This window comes from Rhinolophus ferrumequinum, chromosome 15, assembly GCF_004115265.2.
Source record: "Rhinolophus ferrumequinum isolate MPI-CBG mRhiFer1 chromosome 15, mRhiFer1_v1.p, whole genome shotgun sequence".
In the NCBI taxonomy this organism is placed as follows: domain Eukaryota; kingdom Metazoa; phylum Chordata; class Mammalia; order Chiroptera; family Rhinolophidae; genus Rhinolophus; species Rhinolophus ferrumequinum.
In genome coordinates, this window is record NC_046298.1 from 2,096,085 (window position 1) to 2,116,273 (window position 20,189).

A 20,189-nucleotide genomic window follows, 5' to 3' on the forward strand; every position below is an offset into this window, starting at 1 on the left:
AACTCCACCTTATTTGGAAACTGGATGCATCGTTTCTGGTGTTCTACACTTGAGTAACTTCCCCAAAAATATGATTGATTTTCCACGTGGACTTTGTCATGCTTCTCTCAGTCTCTGTGTCCGTCTGCGGCCGGATCGTCACCCGCGGTCTGGGCGGGCCGTGCGGGCCGCGGAGGCGCGCAGGACGCAGGACGGCCTCTGTCAGTGTCCCACCAGCAGGCGAAGGAACTCATGCGCAGCTAACAGGAGCAGGGACAGCAGAGGGTCTGTGGTGTAGGTGGGGCCGGTGCCTGCAGGGGGCGACAAAACGGGCGCGGTTAACGCCTGATTCAGGAGAAGGGAGCTGCCCATGCGCAGACAGGCCCAGGAGCCTTCCCCAGGCCCGGGCGCTGGACCCGCTGGTGCCGGGCGGCGGCTGGTGCCGGGCAACAGTAAAGCGTTTTGCTGATGCTGTTTGTGTACAGACTACGGGTTTCAGGCGCCGGCTGTGGTCAGACACGGGCGCCTGGACCGAAGCAGGGTTGTGCTAGACTGTAGATCTCAAGTCCAAGTCAGGATTTTAGTTGAATAAAAAGACAATATGTTCTCTCTCCACCCCCGGCCCCCAATACTATGCTGCAAAGTGCCCTCAGCGTTTAAGGCCTAACCACCACCCTCCTCCAGGAAGACTCCAAGATTGCACACAACTCCAGCCCCTCTACCTCTGGCCTGACCTGCATAGCTTGGCACTCAGACACCATCTCAGGCATCCTGACGTTTCCACGAGTCTTCTTTCCTTCTTTCCACGCACTGCCAGTCCAGTCCTTGGGCTGGAAGTGGGGAGCTCAGAAACTGCTGGCTGGTGGGGGTGGGTGGCTTAGGGTCCCTGAGGAGAGACTCTCGCACTATTCCGGTGGGAGGTAACTGCCACTTGCTTCTCCGGAGCAGGGGTCTAAGGCAGGGCCCCTGGTGTGACACTGGGATGGTTTCACCCGGGCTGTGCGCCCTTCTCTCCATCTGTCTGTCACCAGGGTCTTCATCTGTTGGAGGCCCCTCCCCCCTCCCCTGACCCTGCCAGCTGGGCTGGAGCTGGAGCCCACAGGAGGCTCCGAGGTCCTTCCTGTCCAGCAGCTGTGGTACCACCTCCACGTGGCTGCCCTCAGGAGCTGCTGCGGGGTGGCCGGATCTGTGGTCTCCTGACCAGGCGGACGGACCTGCTCCCACTGCCTCCTCGTCTCCAGGTGGAAGAGCGATCAGTCTTTTCTACCCAAGGCGTTTTCCCCAACCCCTAACCATTCTTGTTCTGGTGGTAACTGTCCTTGTCACGCGGTTCACGTCCCAGGCCCATCTCCCCTGTGAAAGGAGGGGTTGGACCTGGGGGCCCTTCCACCTTGGGACTCCAGGACTCCGATGTCCATTTTGGGAAACAAGGCTGTGCTCAGACATCTCAGTGAAAGGGGGTGGAGGCGGTCCTCTGTGCACACCTCATCCCCAGTTAATCGTTTCCAAACACGGTTCTGAGTGCCGCTGAGGAGCAAAGGGCAGGACGAATGTGCCACGCTTCCCCGTCGGAGATTCATTTTTCAGACAGTCGTCACCGCTGGCCCTCCATGCGGTGTGACCCAAGTTGACATTCTGCCTCGTGCCAACCATGAGCACGGAGGGCCAGGGTGCGGTGGTGGCTCCCCTAACTTGGGTGCTCCTTTGCCTCCTCGCTGTCACTCATCACTGGCACGGACGAGGCTGGATGTGGTGACGGACGAGGTGACGGATGGCCAGGTGCCTGGGCAGAACTCACCTGGGCCCAGGTGCTCAGAAAACGGGTGCGGCTGGCAGTAGGTGGAAACAGCCATCTTGCCACTCTGTGCTGGGCTAGGGCAGAAGCAGCCGGGGCTGGTGGGCAGGAGTGGTGGCCCCCGGGGCCAGTGCCTGGGTCTGCAGTGTCTGCTGGTGAATGTCTGTGGGGGGCAGCCAGGGTTTGGCTCCTGGGTGGCACCGCATCCACTCCCTGGTATGGCATCACCATGGTGTGGGGCAGGGACCCGAGAGACAGGCTTCCAGGCCAGCTTGCTGTGTGACCTGGGACCACACCTTTTACCTCTCTGAGTCTTGTGTCACACTGCATAAAATGAGGACGTACATTTGTGTGGCGTCACCGGGTTGGGGTCTAGATTAAGCCAGATCATGGTGGTAGGTTGCAAACATGGCCCCCACTCCCCTCCTTCTCTCATCTCTGTGCCCCTAGCATCACGCCCTGTGTAACAGGGCCCTCCCACCCTGACTGGTCTTGACCACATGACTTGCTTTGACCCACAAATATTATCAAGTGTGAGTGAGCAAAGGCTTGAAAAGTGCTTGTCTGTCAAAGCTTGCCCGTTCTCTGAGACTCTTGGAACCCACTGCCATAGGACCGAGACTGGGCCAGCCTGCTGTAGGATAAGAGCCAGGGGGTGGCCTAGCTGAGGCCCCACTAGACCAACCAGCCCCCGGCTGAAAGGCCACTGACCACAGATGCATGAAGGAGTCTGGCAGCGACCAGCAGAAAAGCCGCCTCACTGACCGTCCTGTTATCCAAAGCCACTGTATTTGGGGGTGTGGGTTTCACAGCAAAAGCCAAGCATGTAAGCAAAAGTGCCCCAGAGTCACCTGCACGGTGGACAGGTCTCACCGAAAAGGACAGCGTGGTTACTTCCCCAGAAAACATTCCTGATAGAATGAGAAGAACAAACTGTCTCCCCAACCATTTCTTTCAACACACAGACATCCATGGACCTTTGGTGAAAGATCCCAGGGTTTGGAATCTCCTGCTGCATCACTCCCAGATATCCAGACACTCTCTTTCCCCAATGAATCAGGACAGACAAAGGAAGACTGGCTTACAGGCTGGCCCTGGAGGCAGAGTGGTCTCGACACAAGAATGGGTTAGAAGTCTGGCAGTCCCTCCCCAGGTGCTGTCTCCTTGGAGGGACAGTGACAAGGGTTTAGCACTTGGCTGCTGGGCCCCCCGTCCTAGTCCCCACTGTTTCCTGGAGCGAGCCAGGACTGCCCACTGCTGCCTGGGCTCAGCTGAGGTCGGACGTCCTGGCCTGGCCTCTCACTCCCGCCTGTGTTCCCGTGGACGGGGGGCTGCTGTGCGCATGACCTGTCTCTGTTTCCTCTTTGCAGAGGGCTGCCGGGAATAGCCCGGAACACGGTTATCTGTCCTGAGGGAGTGGAGAAGTGGGCTGCCGGGCGCTGAAGGAAGTGTCTCGGGCAGCACTGCCCACTTGTTCTTTGTAAGAAACAAGCATCCCCGTTTTGCTAATCATTCTAAAAGAAATCAAGCTGCTTTGGCTCTGTGAAGAGTAACTGCTACCATTAAGATGGTGGCAGGATAAGCAGCCCTCTGAGGCCTTTCAAGAGGCCCCCAAAGAACACTAGGGTGCACCCAGTCCCCACGGCACGCAGCAAAGGCGCCAGCCCAAGTGGCTTCCGCTGGGAAATCCTGCCTTTCCATTCATCCAGCAGGACCAGAATTCTAATGGCCTGTCAGAAAGCAGCACGGAAGCCCTGCAGTCACAGCGCCTGGTGATGGAAGTGAAGGAGGACGCTATGCTTACACTCTCAGACCATCCTCTGGGACCCTCGCACTGACCACACCGTCCGCAGGCCAAGCCTGTGAATCTGGTTCCTGGGGAGATGTAGGGTGGCTGCTGGTCACCCCCACTCTGGCCTGGCCTCCCACAGGCATGGTGGCACTCAGGGGACCCCCCCCACTCTGTGTCCTCTGCGCCGTGGACAGGAGACAGCCGCAGCCCCTCCCTGTGGGGGGCGTGGGGCCCCAGGCCTGGCTGGCTCCTTTGCCATTGCAGGCTCACTGGCGGCCTAGGAGCTGCAGCCAGCGACAGTGCCCTGAGTCTGAGGCAGCTCGGAGGCTGCACTGTTTTCCCCTGTGACGTAACAACTAAAACTTATTTCAGGTTTGAGGAAGCAGAATTCAAATACACTAGAGGCCCGTCCCTGCCACCAACACGAGCATCTGGCTGACCTGGCACTCGGGGAGTCAGAGGGTCAGGGTGCAGGCTGACACCGGGACAGCTGGCCTGGCCCCATGCAGCCCTGTGCCAGAATATTCACACGGTGAATGCAGGTAGCAGAGGGCTGGATGAAGCCACGGGGCCAGTGGCATCTTTACCCTCACACAAGGACGCCGACCAGGGGCTCGAGGACAGGCGCCTCTGTGACCAGTGCACCAAGGCCACTGGCCTCTGTTCTGCATTTCGAGCTGCCCTGACACGTCTGGACGGAGTGCCCTGGCTCAGCCCGTCCAGCACGCTGGTCAGTTCCTCTTTCCCGTTTGGTCTCCTGACGTGGGAGAGGGCCGGCCCCAGGTGGCAACAATCTGAGCTTGGCTAGCCTTCATGGGCGGGGCTTAGACATCCACTTAGCCACAGGGCCCAGGGCTGTCTGCCTGCAGCGCCTGGGAACACTGGCTCTTCACCTGTTCCCGTCCCTGGCCTGCCCGGTCCTGCCCCGACTCATCCTGGCCCTCGCCATGCCTGCGGCATAGAAACCTCCCTCTTGGAGCTTCCTGGGGCCAGGGTGCAAGGAGGCCCTCTCTGGGGGCGGCGGGGGCAGGGGCTTGTGGAGTCAAGCAGAGAGGGCACTTACGATCACCCTAGCCTTGGTCTTATCTGCGGGGCATGGGTGTGGTCCGGAAGCACCCTGCCAGGCCGAGCACACTGCCGGGGGCACTCCTGGTGGCTGCCCCCTCGCTCTTCCTCACCATCTCCCACTGTCCCCGTCCCTGCCTCATGGGACACAGCACCGTCTCCTACAGAGCCCAGGGGCAGCACAGCGGACTGTCTGGTCTACACAAGGGTCTGGCTTCTGCACAGGGTCTGACAAATCGTAAATTATAATCAAACATGTAAAACTTGGGAGACGTCCATACAAGCACGGACTTGGCATCCAGGGAAGACCCTCACCCCGGGTCTGCTGCTCTTCTCCGCGGAGATCCCCACTCGCTGCTCCCTCCTGACCCTGGGCCAGGGTGGCTGCCGCTCACGTCCGGGCCCCTTGTGCAGTGGCGCCTCTCTTTGCCCGGCCCACTCATCACCATCCCCCAGCCTGGCCCTTGGTGGCTGAGTTTGCAGTTTCAGAGCCACCCCTGGGGTAGGATCCAGGAGGCCAGTCCTTTGTCCCTACACTGCTGTGTGACGCTGCTGTGTGACAATGGGGGCTGGTCTCCTTACTCCCACATTCCTGACTGCCACCCATGCCTGCCCCGCCCTGGCTCTCTGCCCTCCTCTGGACCCTGCGCAGGGCAGGCCAGGTGGCCCAGCCGCAGCTGCTGGGAAGGTGCTGCCTCGCACGGAGGCTGCTTCCCTTGCCAGCATTTTAATTAAAGCCGCTTCGTGGGTATTTATTCAAAAGGAGTCAGCGAGGAATAATCGAATACTAACAGAATTGGATAGAATTCACTTGTGCCATAGAATTAATGTGTGCTAGTAACTAGGACAAAAACTCAGAGTAGCAAATGCCATTGGGTTTTAAAGGAAACAGAGATATTTGGAAGAAGAGTTGAGTGTAGGAGACGGAAGTGGAAACTATGGACGAGATGTGGGTCCCTCGGTCCTGTTCTGACCCCACCCTGCTGGCCTCGCCTGCCCACGCCTTAGGCAGCTGGCTGCTGGGTTTGGAGACAAACCTCCGAGCGGGTGACAGTATGTCCACCGGGATGATGCCCACGGCAGCCTCAATGGCCAGTGGGAGGAGCCTGAATGCTCCCTGGGGAGCAGGGGGCCAGGGCGGGTGACACATGTCCATCTTAGCCATTCCTCGAAGTGCATTCCCTCTCTCTCTCTCTGTTTCTCTCTCTCTCTCTCTGTTTCTCTCTCTCTCTCTCTCTCTCTCTTTCTCTCTCTCTCCCCTCGCCATGGCCTGAGTTCAGCAGTGGCCCCTCTCCAAAGCATTTTCCTGCCCCATTGTCACCCTGTGCCCACCTCTCTCCTTCACACACACCTGGAAAGCTCACTTAAGGTGCAAACACTTTATGGGTTTCTTCTGCCCACAGGAGAAAGCCACCACCTCAGTGCCATGCCACAGTTGCGACTTCTCTGGAATCCTCCCCAACAGTGGCACCCTTGCTGTCCCCCTGCCACCAGCCCTGCGCTCTGGTCCACCTTTCTCAAGCACCTTGCAAGCACCTTGAGGAGACACCGGCTCACCCTACAGAATCAGTAACCCCTCCTTTTCCTTCATACAGGTCTGACAGGTGCCTCAAGCCTGGAGCAATTGCTGCCTTCAAGAAGCCCTCCCAGAGCTGTCCCCTAGGGTGGGGTCAGGAAGAGCTGCCGGCAAGCAAAGGAGCCTGGACTAGATTCACAGGGACCGGGCTTGCTGCACTCAGGGCTGCTCCAGCCCTGCCCACACCAGCCGCCTGACCGCAGGGAAAGGCCTGTTTACCATTTTTATTAAGTGATGCCATTGAAGGATCATTTGGGGCAAGACCTCATTTCAAAAGAAACAGAAAGCTGGGAAGGAGCTAGCAACAAAGTTGGCCAGATTAAAAAGCCATCATGTATGTTAAACACAGATAGTCTCATCGCAGGAAGCAGCGTGGGGCTCGGGCCTGGCCAAGGCACTGAGAGGTGGTGTCTGTGGATAGAAGTCACACAGTGTGGGTTCACATCCCAGACCTGCGGTTTATCTCAGCCCAGCAAACGTGGGCACTCAGTGCTCTAGGAAGGCAGCTCAGGGTGTGGGGCTAGGCCTCGGCCTCCTTGTCCTCAGCCGACAAGGCTCAGCCGAGTACAGGCAGGGATGGCAGACCAGAGGCCTGAGGGCCGGGGAGGAAGGGCGGTGGTCCCTGAGGCTAGCGGGGCCAGCAGCCAGCATGCAACACACAGTGGCCTCTCCTCTAGCTTTCGCCTCGAGGACACCTGCATCTTTCTATTTCACACTGAGGACTTTTCTTTAGAAACACAATTTAACTAGAAAGGTTAACACATTTTAATTGCCCAGGGATGTGCTCTGAACATTCTAGAACATGTGCTCATTAAATAAAATGAGCACAGAGGAGCTGCCCAGGAGCTGCCAGGCATTAAAACATGACCCTGCAGACCAGAAGGCGTTATGAATAACTGCCATGTGTGTTTTTGTTACATTCGTCTTTCAATGTGAATAGTTACTCATCTGCACACCTGGAGATTTAATTTTTTAAATGCTTGAAAAATTAAATCTACATTAATTTTATTTGCACAATAATCATCAAATCTTGGCCGGGCTGCATCCACCAGGGTGCCCAGTGTCGTGCAGATGGAGGGGTCCCCTACTCCCACCCTCACCAGAGTGATGGTGGTGCCATCTGAAGGCTGAGGGGTTGGGGCAGCTGGGGACTGGCTGTGCCACCCACCCCTCCTGTGGCCCAGGGACTGCAGGCGGAAACGACTGGCTTGGAATTCTCACCAAGCCAGTCTGTGCCATGCTACTGCCTGGGACTCTTCTCCCCGAAGCCTCCTTCCTGGAACATACAGGCCGAGCATGCAGTGTCCAGGCACAGGGATGCCGACCCCCATGTCTGCAGCCCCAGCCGCTCGCCCTGCATCCCCCACTCGCCCCTCCACCACCTTCCTTCCATCCTCCCCCCTCCCCCATGCTCTCAGCCATCCAGTCCCACATCCTTCCCTTTGCTCACCCACCATGGCCCAGCCACCCACCCATCCAAGTGGTTAGTCCACTCTCTCATCCCCTGGCTGGGTTGCTGCCTCTCAGGGGTCTCCCACATCCACTCTGTCCCCACCCCTGCAATCTCCACACTGCAGCCAGTGCCATTTCCAAAAGCATCCTGCCCTGCCACCCACTGGTTCCCCAGCCTGTTGACCCTGTCATCAGGCCTTATGGGGTTCGACTCCTGTGCCCCAGCCAGAGTTACTTTTGGTCAGGCCTTGGTGCTCACTGGCTCTCTCCTGCCACAGGATGTTTGCACATGCTGTTCTCTTCCTGAAAGGCCCTAACCTCTCTCCTTACTGAGCGTCTTTCCTTACTCTTAACCATCTTTCAGATTATGACTCAAGCGTCACTCCCTCAGGGACCCTTCCCTGACTGGTCAAGCCCCCCCTATTCTTAGCTCCCATAGCCCATGGGTCTGTCCTTTAGAGCACCAGCCACAGGCTGTGACTCCAGGTGGCTCTAAGGCCAGAAATGGAGAATTTGTTGGCATCCAAACCCTGGCTTGCCTCTCAGCCAGCTAGCTGAACAGTAAGGAAGGTGGGAAATGTCAGGAGGAAGGATGAAATGCTTAGGAACGGCGGGGAGTCAAACTTCCTTCTCAACTGTTCTCAGCCTCTCGGGTTCACGCTTCGTCTCTTCCACCGCAGTGGGCATTTCCTGGATGACTGACGGGCACTCGGTGTCCCACTGGGTGCCCTCAGGACGCGCCCAGTTTATAGTCGGCCTTCACGGACCTGAGTGGTCTGCGTCCTGGCAACATGGTCGCTTCTGAGCTTCACGGAGCAGAGCCCACGGGCCTGGGTGAGTGGGTGAGGGGAAAGCTTTTGAAACGTCCACTTTCGCTCTATTTTGTACAGACACCAGGCCCCTAAACACTCCCCTTCAACCATGAAAACCAGAAGCCAGTTCAAAGAGCTTTGCTATTTCAGTCTGGAGAGCAGTAACAATGCAACGGAACAACCAATACTTTCCAGAAACTGCCTCACCCGGAACCACCAAATTATGGACAAGCTTCCAGGGCCATCTCATGGAAGGCACCCAAGCACAGTGTGGCCTCATGCTCCGTCCGGTGGCTGGGCACTTCCTGGGCATTTCCTTGGTGTGGGCAGCACACCTTCCTGGGAGCACCAAAGCCATGGATAAGCAGGAACAGGTAGGGACCGGCAATTACAGGACTGGACCTGTCACCTTAAACTTTCCTGCAGCCGCTGCATAACAAACGGAAGCCTGTCACTGCTTTGGGTCTGAGTTTCCAAGAGATGCCTGGTAGCAATCAACAAAACACAGGGAACAGGAAAGACGAGACTTTTTGCCCTCTGTGCTGCAAAGGCGTGTTGACACTTAGCCAGCACCTCCCACAAAGCTCGAGGGCTCAGGCCACCGCCAAGCCCGTACCCCTGCCTGCTAATCACTACCGTATGGCAAAGGCACTGGACGTCACTTATCCCCACGGACGCCATTGAATTGTGTGCCCGGAGGAAGTGATGAGAAGCGCCTGGTGGGTGTGGCTCCCGGGACATTTAGAAAGGCTGGCTCTCCACCCCTGCTGGGGAGGGGTCTGGCCTCCAGGAGGGGCCTGTTTGATGAAGTGAGGCAGGAGTTATGGAGAGCAGCAGAGAGGAGGGAAACCCGTGAGGCATACGGCACTCAGTGCTCCGTAAAAGGCAAGTTCCGTATTATTATTTCTCATGCTCATAATCCATAGTGCCCCTGTTTTATCCCTAATTTAGGGTCTCCTTGTTGCTGACAGAATGGCTGTGCAGGTAGCCAACTGACCACTCCATTTGGTGTGACCAATCCATGGGGTACAGGGTGAGGGGGAAGGCGGGCCTCCAGATGCTTTCCTGGGACTGACCTAAGCAGCAAGACTAAGCCCCAGGTGCTTCTTTCAAGCCTGAAACCACACACCACCTCCAGGCAGCCTCTCCTGATTGTCTCAGCTGGATCGGGTTACCCCTCCTCGGGACTCCCATTGGTACAGATGGCTTTGTCCTGGAGTTGCAGGGGGCCCGGGCGCCCCTGAGCTGGCTCCATGGCTGCCATCCTGGTTCCCATTCATGGCAATCACGTGACTGGCTGATGAGAGGATGGCATGTGGCTGATAATCCTCCACGTTGGCCGCTGTCAGGGAGGATGCAGCATCTCTTGTCAGCTGTGAGGCCCAGCCATTTCCTGTATGAAATCCTTTACTTTTCTTTTTCAGATGCTCAGAGAGCCTCATCTCTCTTCTCTGGGACAACTTCTGCCAGATTTACTTTCTCTTTAATTATGATCTTCATGTCACATCAGAGCTTGAGGGAAGTGTGGACTGTGTATTTGAGGCAATGGTTTTCGGGTCCTCGTGGACCCGTGGAAATGGGAAGAGCCTCTGACGGACTGCGCCTGGCCCTGCTGGCCTAGCTGGACACCCTCCCCACTGCGGGCGTTCTCCTGGTCACCCCGGTCACCCCAGCATCATTTCCACCTGCTCTGTCATCACCGGGAGCATGGGTGACCGAGAGTGCCTTCACCTTGTCCACAGCCCCCTTTGTTCACGGTTTACGGTTGCCATGGTGACACCGGAGCATGCTCCTCTTGATGGCTCCCAGCAGAAACAGCCTCTCGAAAGCCGTCACACCCATGGCTTTGGCTGTCTTTCTCTCATTAGTAATTGAAATATTGAGATCCAGTTCTCTGTGGGCACCAGGCATCTGTTTGCCACATCCAGCTGGCTCTCTGTAGGGGCCAGGGCGCCTCTCCTTGGAGCCGGGGCCCCAAGGCTAATTAGAGGTTCACACGCCACAGATCTGATCCCTGAGTCCCTGCAGAGGGGAACCTCTTCCCAACATACAAGCCGCTCAGTGGCAAACGGTCTTCTTTTGAGGCCGATCTGGGCTTCACCTTTCCCAGTTAGAAGGGTTTGTCTGGAAGACATTCTGTTTTGTTTTCTCTGTCTCTCTCTGTCTCTCTCTGTCTTTCTCTGTCTCTCTGTCTCTCTGTCTCTCTGTCTCTCTTTCTCTCTCTCTCTCTGTCTCAATCTGTCTCTCTTTCTAGAAACAGCAACGAGCAACAAAGTGTTCATGAAAAATAGGTCAGCCTTCAGATTAATTAGGAGCTGGATTTACGGACGTGACTAAGAAGGGGCCCAGTCGCCCGTGCAGGTTCTGCGGTGCTAATCCAGCACGTTATTTTTAAGCACAAATATCAAAATGTCTCTTGACAAATAAGACATGAAATGAATGAGTTTTTGCACATAAACTTTTAGTGCAAAATACGTATTTGGCTGCATTGGGCACAGGAAGAGTTTTCTGGCCCGGCTGTGCAGCAGCTGAAGGGTGAGGACTCGTGTAAACCCCCCGCCCCCTTCCTGGCACTGCCAGAGCATCTGGCTTAAAAAACAGAACACGGCGTTGTCAGGACTTCTGACTTTCTTCCAGGAGCAATTGCTTAACAGGTGACTGTATGGGGAGGTGGGCTAGGGCCACCCCTGAAGTTGCCGATCTGAAACAGCCAGAGATGCACCTGACCCAGGCCTGGGATGACCTTGTTAGTTAAAAACTCAGCTCTGGGTTTGCCCTGGGCGGAATCCATCTTCCTCCCTCTGAGAGCTGGGTTATTCCCTTTGTGGCCCCCAAATGCACCATCCACCTTTCTCCAGTCTGCTCTGCGCCCCTGGACGCTGGGCCCATAGGCTGTATCACCGGGGCCCCCATGCCCTCAGCTCCCAGGAGACCTCGGCCAATGGGAGGCCCTGACAGGAGACTGGAGGCCAGGAGGAAATGCGGCCCTTGCTGGGCCCCTGCGGGGGCGGCTGTGTCCCTCCACCACGGCCACAGCTCTGGTCAGGCAGGCTTCTCCATCCACTAGCGTGTCTGGGTGTGCGAACCGCTTCCTCCCCTTGCCCCTTTAGGCCAGGGGTGCCAATGGCTCCCACAGCTGCCAGTCCTGGGTACCGGCACACATCCTTCCTTGGCGGCCCTACCCTTGCCAGCACCTTTAAACATACTCTTACAGCCTCTCCTCCATGACCCTGTCTGAATGTGCCCTCTGCGTTGCCAGCACCCTGATTGCCACACTCTGCAAACGCTCTTGCCGGTTGACTGCACCGGGGCTTCCTGGTCCCTCCCCTCTCAGCGGCTGAGAACTGTGCGCTCCCTCGCTGGCTCATGCTGCTGGCAGCTCCGGGCGATCAGCTCACCTGCTGCCTCCAGGGGACGCTTAGCAGGACAGAGCACACTGTTCAACCACACGGCCCCACAGAAAGTTATCAGTGCTTGTCACCTGGACGTGGTCTGCAGGCTCCACCCTTCAACAGCCTACTGCCTCGGCAGCCTTCAGGGGTGGGGCCAAATGGGACACTTAAGATGGCATGGGTCCCTCCTTAGGGTCACGGCCATTCGGGTATGTTTGTGCATAAGAAGTCATCTAACGCAGTTCTCCATGCCCAGAGTGGGGCACAGAGATGCCCTCAGCACAGTGACTCTTCCAAGAGCTTCCCCCAGAGAGCAAGGGGCACAGGCTTTCTGGCCCCCGCCTGAAGGCCCATCTTCCTGGCCTCCTGAGGGGGGCGGGAGACAAACTTCTTTCTGAGACAGGTCTGCATGGTTTTGGCATGTTTGGGAGCTGGCAAGGGTTTTGGGGTGACAGAAACATTAGGGGCCACCACACCCCCATAGCACTACCCTGTCACTCTGGTGGGAGCCCCGCTGGCTATGCTTTCTGGAGGGAAATGAACACGACCTGCCAGTCCAGGGATGGCAGAAGAGCCCCCGGCCTGGCTGCTGCCCTGATCTACATGGGCATGAATACGCTGCCCTGTGGCTGGCAGACGTCCAAGGTCCTTGCTGGGACACCCTGGGCACTGTGCCATCAGAACAGATCTTCCAGAAAGAAGGGCACCTTCCACGAATGGGTTCCCTGCTGGGGGGCTGAGCTGTGCCCTGTGGCCGGCCCAGAGAGTGGCGATTTGACCAGCCATGCTGGGATAGCGAGATCAGCCTTGGTTGGGGAGGTCAAGCCCTGGTCGGGGAGAGGGAGCCTCAGCAGGAAGGAGCCCCTGACGGTGGCCTCGTTAGCATCTGTGTGAGTACCACCAAGTTCACGCTCAGAGATCTCTTTCCCGTGGCGCTTCCCGACAAAAGCTTTTAACACGGTCCCTGCTGCCTCCACCGGTTGGCCTGGGCCTCCAACAGCCAACGACCCGCTTTATCTCCCTCCTTTCCAGCCAGAGCAGGTAATGGCCACGGTGATAATAATGAACATTTATACAGAGATTTCTATACTGAGCTCCCTCTCAGGTCAGCGATTACCACGTCTATTTTACAGAGGAAGACATACATTCAGAGATGGTAATCCAGTTGCCCAAAATCACACAGCCTGTAAATGGTGGAGGCACCACTCCCATCGGGGCTTCTGCCTTCCAAAGCCTCTGCTTTGCCCAGAGGAATGTTCCAGACTGAGACATACACGGTTCCTTGCCGGGGTCCAAGGGATGGCACAGAAGGGTCTTCACCAACCACATCAACTAAGCGAATCACTCTACAAGTCAATAAGCACTTTTCCAGTATACCTACTGTGTGCTAGACAGAATGGCTAAGTTTCCCCAAGACTCACACGCCCCTTCTACTGTGAAGAGATGAGGTTGGAGCAGCTGCCAAGCTGAGAACCGCATTTCCCAGCCTGCCTTGCAGCTATGTTGGCCAAGGTGACTGAGTTCTGGCCGATGAATGTGGGTAGAAGTGATATTTACCATTTCTCAGCCTGGCCCTTAAAAACTTCCCTTGCCACTTTCTACACCTGCTTTACTCTGAGAGAATTAAGCCCTACCAAAATGATTCGAGAGACTATCATCTCAATTTTCCAAGAATGACACTTAGCGCCCTTCTGAATGCATAAGAAGTCAGTTCATTGTATACAATGTAGCCTCTGACAGAGGGGGTGTCTTCTCTCTGAGAGCTGGATTGAGAAGCGCTGCTTCTCATTCTCTCTTCCCTTGTCTGTTGGTTATATGTTGATGCTGGGCGTGATCGTGGAAGCCACTTGTGAAGATGGCAGAGTCTGTCAGCCTGGGTCCCTGAATGCCTGTATGGAAAAGACCCACCCGACTCCACAGCAGGACTTGATGTGGACCAGGAATAACACACTTGGACTAGGGTAAGCCACTGGCATCTGGGGGTTTATTTGTCACAGTAGCTAGTGTTATCTTAAACGAATACAGAGGATAGAGTTCCAAGTCAGCTGGGAGCCTGGTGCTGTTGGGGAGAGGCCCCCCACAAGTCCCAGATGACTCGTTTCCCCCTGGGGAGCCTGGGGGAAGCCTTGTGCAGTGCTGTGGTGCCCGAGAGGGACAAGGCCTACAGGTCCAGCAGTGGCCAGAGCTGCATGGATAGGCCCCACCGGGGTGTAGCCTGAGTGAGAAACGACTGAGCTCTAATGGAAGACAGACAGTTTGAATCTGAAGAATCAACCAGGAGGTAGGCTAGGATGCCCATTACCTGCCATCCAGCAGGAGAGCCCCGGAGCCCGCTGAGGCTGGCAGCCGGTGGACTGTGCTTGCAGGACCACAAGCAGAGGACACAAGGCTCCACCCACCAGGAAGGTGTAGTGCTGCCCCAGAGCCCAGCCTCCCAGGGCTGCAAGGTGCCCCCTGCCGGACTTCCTCAGACAAGAGTGAGGGGTGGGGCTCAGAGGGAGTGGCTTGCCTAAAATCATACATGGATGAGCACATCTCTGAGGCCCATCTTTGAGTGGGTGGAGGGAGTGGGGGGCGCCCTGGGAGGAGGGAAACACTGGGCAGTACTGTGTCCACCCCCATGACCCCCCTACTGCTAAGCAGCCCCTTCTCCCCAGCACCGCCAGCCCTCCCCAATTTTCCAGACCTGCTCTCTGACTCCTGTCTTGCCTCCCCCTCCCCAGCCCTCTCAGCCCCACAGGAGAGCACACCTCAACCTCTAATAAGGGTAGGGCCCCCTCCTCATTGTTTGCCCCCACCGCGAGGGCCCAGAGCTGCTGGAGTGATGATTTCTAGCACAGCCTGTGGCTAGGACCACCCTGAACCTCGCCCAAGAGAGCAGAGGCTACACAGCCAGGCCCCCCACTCCAACTTGGACGGTCTGTTTGCTCAATCTGGTCAGGCAGCATCCAGACACACATACTCGGCCTGAGGTGTAGAGAAAGCGCCCCACACCGCAGCCCCCACATTCATCAATACATGTGGCAAATGCTTCCAGCGGCCACCAGGAAAACAGCGGGAAGAGAGCCCAAGTGAGGCTGTAGAACGTGCGCCCTGGAGCACCCGAGTTACCAACCACCTATGGCCACACACACGGTCTGAGCGGGGGACGGTCCCTGTGGCTCAGCCCCCCGCCCGCCGGGCGCCCTTCCCCAGCCCCGCGCCAGCGCGCCCCCTCCTGGCGCCCGCCCTTACCGGAGCCGTGCCTCTGTCGCAGAAGAACCGCTTGGCGGGGTGGCGGTGACGCTGATGAAGCAGCCGCTGCAGCCGCGACGGTGGTGGTGGCTGTGTGGACCGCAGAGGCGGCGGCGGCCTCGGGGACTGCGGAACCTGGGGCGGCGGGAGGGCTCCCAGGAGGCGGGCTCTTGTCGCTGCGGCCGGGCTCGGAGGTGGCGCGGCCTGCGGCGCCGGGGGCGCCCACGTGGTTGGCGTTGTAGGCGCCGGCAGGGCCCTGACGCCGCGGGCCACTGCTCTGAATGTGGGATACGGCCTCGGCTGCCTGCATGTTGGGCGGCGCGAAGCGCGAGAGCACGCGCAGCAGCGCCTGGGCTGTGTGCTCCTGCGTGTCGTCGTCGCTGTAGTCTGACACGCGGCACTCGTACACTCCCTCGTCCTGCCGCCGCACGGCTGACAGCCGCAGTCGGTGGGAGATGTCATTACCCTGGACACGCACAGTCTGCAAGAGAGCGGGGACTGGGGTCAGACGCCGGCGGGGCAGGCCCTCCCCTCGCTGTCGCAGCTGGGGGTGCAGGTGTCCCCATGCTACAGCACCCCAACACTTCTCCGACTCACATTTGCCTTCCTTTCACCCCTTGTCGCCCCAGCCGCACGGGGCTCCCAACCCTGACCCTGGGTGGCCCTGCCCATTGCATCGTGTCTCCAGTTCCCCATCGTCTTAACCCAATGCCTCGCGTTGCCATGTTGTCCCAGCAGTGGACTGACAGCATGGGATCTGAATCATGGCCCTCCACAAGGACTCCAACTAGCCTTTATTCTAGAATCCGGAGGGCCTGGGTGGTGGCCCTCTGCCCTCAGAGTACACACTTATACCTGCTTCCCACCCCTCCCCCAGCCCGTGACAAAGGTCCCGCCTCCCCAGGAAGCGAGGGACCCTGAGGCTGCTGAGGGCCGCCTGCTACTTGTGAACCTGCCCTTTGGAGGGTCAGGCGGAAACGCCCAACAAAGCACCCCCACCCCCGTGGCTTGGTGGAGATACCGGAAGCCCCCCACTTTGTGGCCCTCATCATGCAGCCAGCGAACTCTCACCTCTGAACCAAGGGCATGAGGAGGCCCTGCTAGTTTCCAGGCCCTGAAACTTCCATGCTACAGCTGGGAAAGCTTGGGCCCATCTCCTCTCTGAGTTACGAACCCCACGACCCCAGCCCTGCACAGCCTGCCCAAGACTGCCCCCCTTCGTCCTCCGCACCCCCAGCCCATAACTCCAGGCACTGCGTGCCACCTGAAACCCAGACCCAGGCGAATGCTGCGGCGGCAGGCGACGCCTGGGCGCCGGCTGTGTGCGGTGGGGGTGGGGCCCACCAGCTGGAGCACCGGTCGCGGCCAGGGCCAGGAGCAGAGCGCACCGATTGCTGGGAGAAATGCCAGCAGAAAAGGCAGGCCGATGCGCAAGACCGAGCGCGCGGTGGACGACAGAGAGTTTTACAGGTGAGCGCAGAGCGGAGGAGGGACATTCAAGCTTGGGACCCTCGATTTACACAAAGGAGAGCCCGATGCCGCTATGGGCGATAGATGGCGCCCGGAGACGCCCAGCCGCCGCCAATTTAAGGCTGCGAGGAATCCCTACACCTCGCGGCCGCTGAGCCTTTCTAAAAGGGAAGAAGTTGCGGGGCGCGAAGCGGCCAGAAGGGGTCTCCCGCGGCCCGTGCAGGGCTCCACACTTACGCTGATTTTAGTTGCATCCTTATTTGTTACCTAAAATGCAAAGAGGGAGAGAGGGAGACATTAGACTCTTGGCCTTCAGTCAAGCTCGGGGAACTCAGACGCGCCTCCCGCAAGGGGACCCTCTGCAGGCGGGCTGGGACTCGCTCGGATGTGGTCGGGGCTGAGTGCACGGAGGACATCAGGATTTGCAGGAGTGTTACCCGGAAGGAAGCAGGGCGTGCAGCTAGCACGGTGCCTGGCCTGGCCAACCAAGGGCTGCCCTGGCACACGCGCTGGCCAGAGGGAAGGCCGGAATGCCAGTGGGTGGGAAGGGGGTCCATCTCCATCCTGTGGAACGTTCTCTTTCCTGCCGAGTTTCTCTAAACCCCATGAATAGCTGGATGGAAGGGCCAATGTATTAGACAGGACTCAGTGGGAGACATGAGCAGTAATTCCTGCTGGGACCCTGGGTAGAAGGAAGTGTGTGTGTATGTGTGTGTGTGTGTGTGTAAGAAACTGGGGGCCAAGAGACAGAGGGACCATGAGGCCCTCCCTCTGACCCTGCAGAGGCTGGAGGTGACCTGCAGGCTTCCCTGTACACAGTGCTCTGCCAGCCTCTGGAATGCAGCCCAGAGGAGTTTGTCTTTGGCTTCGTGCCCCGGAGACCTCAGAGCGGCAGAGGGCAGGGAAAGCCCCGAGGAACAAGTGGGGCTTCTTTCACCACCCCACACCCATCAGACTCTGGGCCCCCAGCCAGCAAGCAAGGGCAGGTGAACTGGCAGAGGTGTGGCTTTTTAGGGGCTGGGAGTTGAGTTGGGGAGCTTTCTGGGGAAGGGAATGAATGAACAGGGGTTTGGAGGTAACAACTGCTGCTGTTGTTGGAGATGCTATGGGGCTGGGGAGGGTGGAAAACGGGCTGCGGCGCAGGACGGCGCCCTCCTTTCCTCCCCAGGGTGACCCCAGCCGCCAAGGCCTGAGTCGGGGAGCGCTGGCGCAGCGCGCGGCCGGTTACCTTGCTCCGGGCGCCAGGCACGCTGAGCGCCAGCTCCTGCAGCAGGTCCCGGGGCGGCTCCTTGAGGTACCACCACTGAATCTCCAGCGAATACGAGGTGGCTCCGCTCGCCCGGAACGCGCAGGGCATTTCGATGTCCTCTCCCTCCCGTACTGTCACATCTTTAGGGACTTCAGTAAATGTAGCTGGGGGCGGGGGAGGAGAGAGGCGTGACCAGCTGTGGGGCGGGGGCCTGGGGCAACCCGAGGCGAGAAGCTCCGGCCCTAGCTCGCCGGCCTTATGCTTCCCACCCTGCAGCTACACGCGTGGCCCAGGCCAGCAAAGTTCCCTCCGGCAGCTGCCGAGCCGCTGCAGAGACCCGCTACCGCTGCAGGCTGCTTCCCTCCAGGTCCGGCGGGGCGGCAGCAGAGGCTTACGCTTCTTCCCCGCGCCCGCTGCGCTACGAGAGCTAGCCTGGGGCGCGTCAACGCCCGCGCCCCGCAAGCCGCCTCTCCGCGGCTGGAGCCCCGGTCAGCCTCCGAGTGACCCGGGAGCCGCCGGTGCTCTCTTCCCCCTATCCCTCCGGGACCCGGCTATGCACCGGATGCTGGAGACCGTGAAGCCTTCCCCTTCTCTTCCTCCTCTGGCGGCCCTGGAAAGGACCCCCGAACCCCCGCAGCAGCAAAGTCCCCGCGCTCACCGTCGGCCACGAGGAGCAGCAGGGCGTGCAGCAGCAGCGGCGGCAGGTATCCGAGGGCGCCGAGCCGGTTCCGCTGTTCCATCTCCCGCGGGGGGCGCGGCGGCGGCGGGGGCCCTGGCGCGGAGAGGCGGCGGCAGCGTGGGCTCGGATCCCGCTCGCGCTCGGGCTAGGACGCCTCCGAGCCGGCCATGGCCCCGCGCGGCGCGCCCTCCCCCGGCCGCCGGCGGCCACCAATCAGCCCCACTCCCTCGCCGGCTTGCCCGGCGTGGCTCCGGCGGGGGGGCGCTGCGCCGGGTGCGCAGAACGCGAGGTCCCGCCTGGAGGCTACTGGCGGTCGCTCCTGCCTCTCTCTGTCCCGCGGTCCACAGGACGATGGGGAAACGCAGTTCAGTGTCTGCCAAGCGGGCCGGGCAGGGGCTGGGCCGCGCCAGGTCCCATCCCTGGCTAAGGGAGCGCGCTCCTAGGAGCCGCGAGCTTCTGCCTCCCGGTCTCCTGGTTTGGCTGCCGACTGCCACCACCTCCGTCTCCAGCCGGTCCCTCCGCAGCTCTTTCCGCAAGGCGAGTGGGCGCTCAGCCGCGGCGCGCAGACCTGGCGTCGGACCCAGCGCAGCGTCGGGAGAGAGGGTCCGGCGTGGCCGACCCAGAGCCGGAGAGAGGCGGGGAGAGGGGGAGGGGACAGGGAAGGGAGGGGGCGGTCAGTGGCTGGGTACCGAGCCTCCGGCACCGCCGCATCACCCCCGCCCTCCCCTCCCCAGGCACAGCCCGCACCGCCCCCGCCCCAGAGCGCCCCCACACCCCCGCGGGGTCGCTTGCAGGAACCACAGTCTCTCTGGTTGGAGCGCAGCCCCGCCCCGCCCCCGCTTTGGCTGGGGGTCCTCCCACCCAAACTCTCCCTGGCTTCTTCCCAAGCTCCATCGCCGGAGACGGCCGCTTATCCCTGCACCCCTCCTGTCCCGCGGTCCTCTCCGCAGACCCCAGCCCTTAACTCCTTACTTGAATTTGGGCAACGAGATGCACCGCTCTTTGTCCCAGGCCCAGGCCATGGCGGGTGGGTGGGCGCCTAGAGCCCGGGAGAAGGGCGGAGCGCTGTGCCGGGCCGGGGACGAGGCCGGGTGACGGCGGCGACGCCGGGAGTCTGCAGTGTGTGAGCGAGAAGTGAGCGCAGAGCGCCGGGCAAGCAGGTGCCCGTGGCGCGGAGAGCGCACGAGCGAGCCAGCGAGCAGAGGCCGTGAGTGACGGCAGAGGCGGCGGGGGTGGGGTGGGGTAGGGAGCGCCCGGCACGACTCACGGCCCCGGAGGTTTCCGGGCGGGGGTGGGGTTCCTGCACCTCAATCGGTGGCCCCTGCCTCCCCACTCGTTCTTCGCTGGTCGTGGCCCCGCTTTACCGGGTGTAAGGGGGATTCCCGAGGCGGCGGGAGGCAAAGGTCGAGTCCATAGCCCCTGCCCCCCCGCCCCCTCATCCCCCGTATACCGGCACCTTTCCCAGTCCTCGCCCAGAGCCTGCCCGCTCCCCAGCCGTCTGCAGGAGCGCGGTCTGATCGCCAAAGGGAAGCGTGTGCTGGGCGGGCTTGGGGTTCTGGTGGGCAAGTAGGGGCAAATCCCACAGCTCAGCTTGGGTCCCTCTTGCTTCCCGTCCCCAGGAGAGTGGCCAGTCAGTGGATTGCAGTATCTCTGTCCCTCAACCCCCTGCTCCTAACCTCTCAGCTCTGACCTGA

At 59.7% G+C, this 20,189-nt stretch overlaps 1 protein-coding gene across 2 annotated transcripts; it reads right to left on the minus strand.

The window, feature by feature from the left end:
* Window positions 1-21: 21 nt before the first annotated feature.
* On the minus strand, window positions 22-19,656 carry VSTM2B (V-set and transmembrane domain containing 2B). Of its 2 annotated transcripts, XM_033128357.1 has the most exons (6): window positions 19,468-19,656; window positions 18,475-19,063; window positions 17,796-17,980; window positions 16,805-16,834; window positions 15,098-15,578; window positions 22-290 (listed from the first exon to the last, which is right to left on the minus strand). In XM_033128357.1, the coding sequence occupies exons 2-6, from the start codon at window positions 18,554-18,556 to the stop codon at window positions 202-204; spliced, it is 867 nt and encodes a 288-aa protein (XP_032984248.1). In that variant the 5' UTR covers window positions 18,557-19,063; window positions 19,468-19,656; the 3' UTR covers window positions 22-201. The 2 variants fall into 2 exon arrangements, with proteins under 2 accessions (XP_032984248.1, XP_032984249.1); XM_033128358.1 differs by lacking the exon at window positions 16,805-16,834.
* Between the last annotated feature and the right edge of the window lie 533 nt (window positions 19,657-20,189).

Coding starts and splice junctions, on each gene's coding strand:
- VSTM2B (XM_033128357.1), bottom strand. CDS start 18,556: ATGGAACAGCGGAACCGGCTCGGCGCCCTCGGATACCTGCCGCCGCTG. Junction 16,835..17,795: donor TGCCTGGCGCCCGGAGCAAG/GTAACCGGCCGC, acceptor TTTGCATTTTAG/GTAACAAATAAGGATGCAAC. Junction 15,579..16,804: donor AGGATGCAACTAAAATCAGC/GTAAGTGTGGAG, acceptor GCTCTCTTGCAG/ACTGTGCGTGTCCAGGGTAA.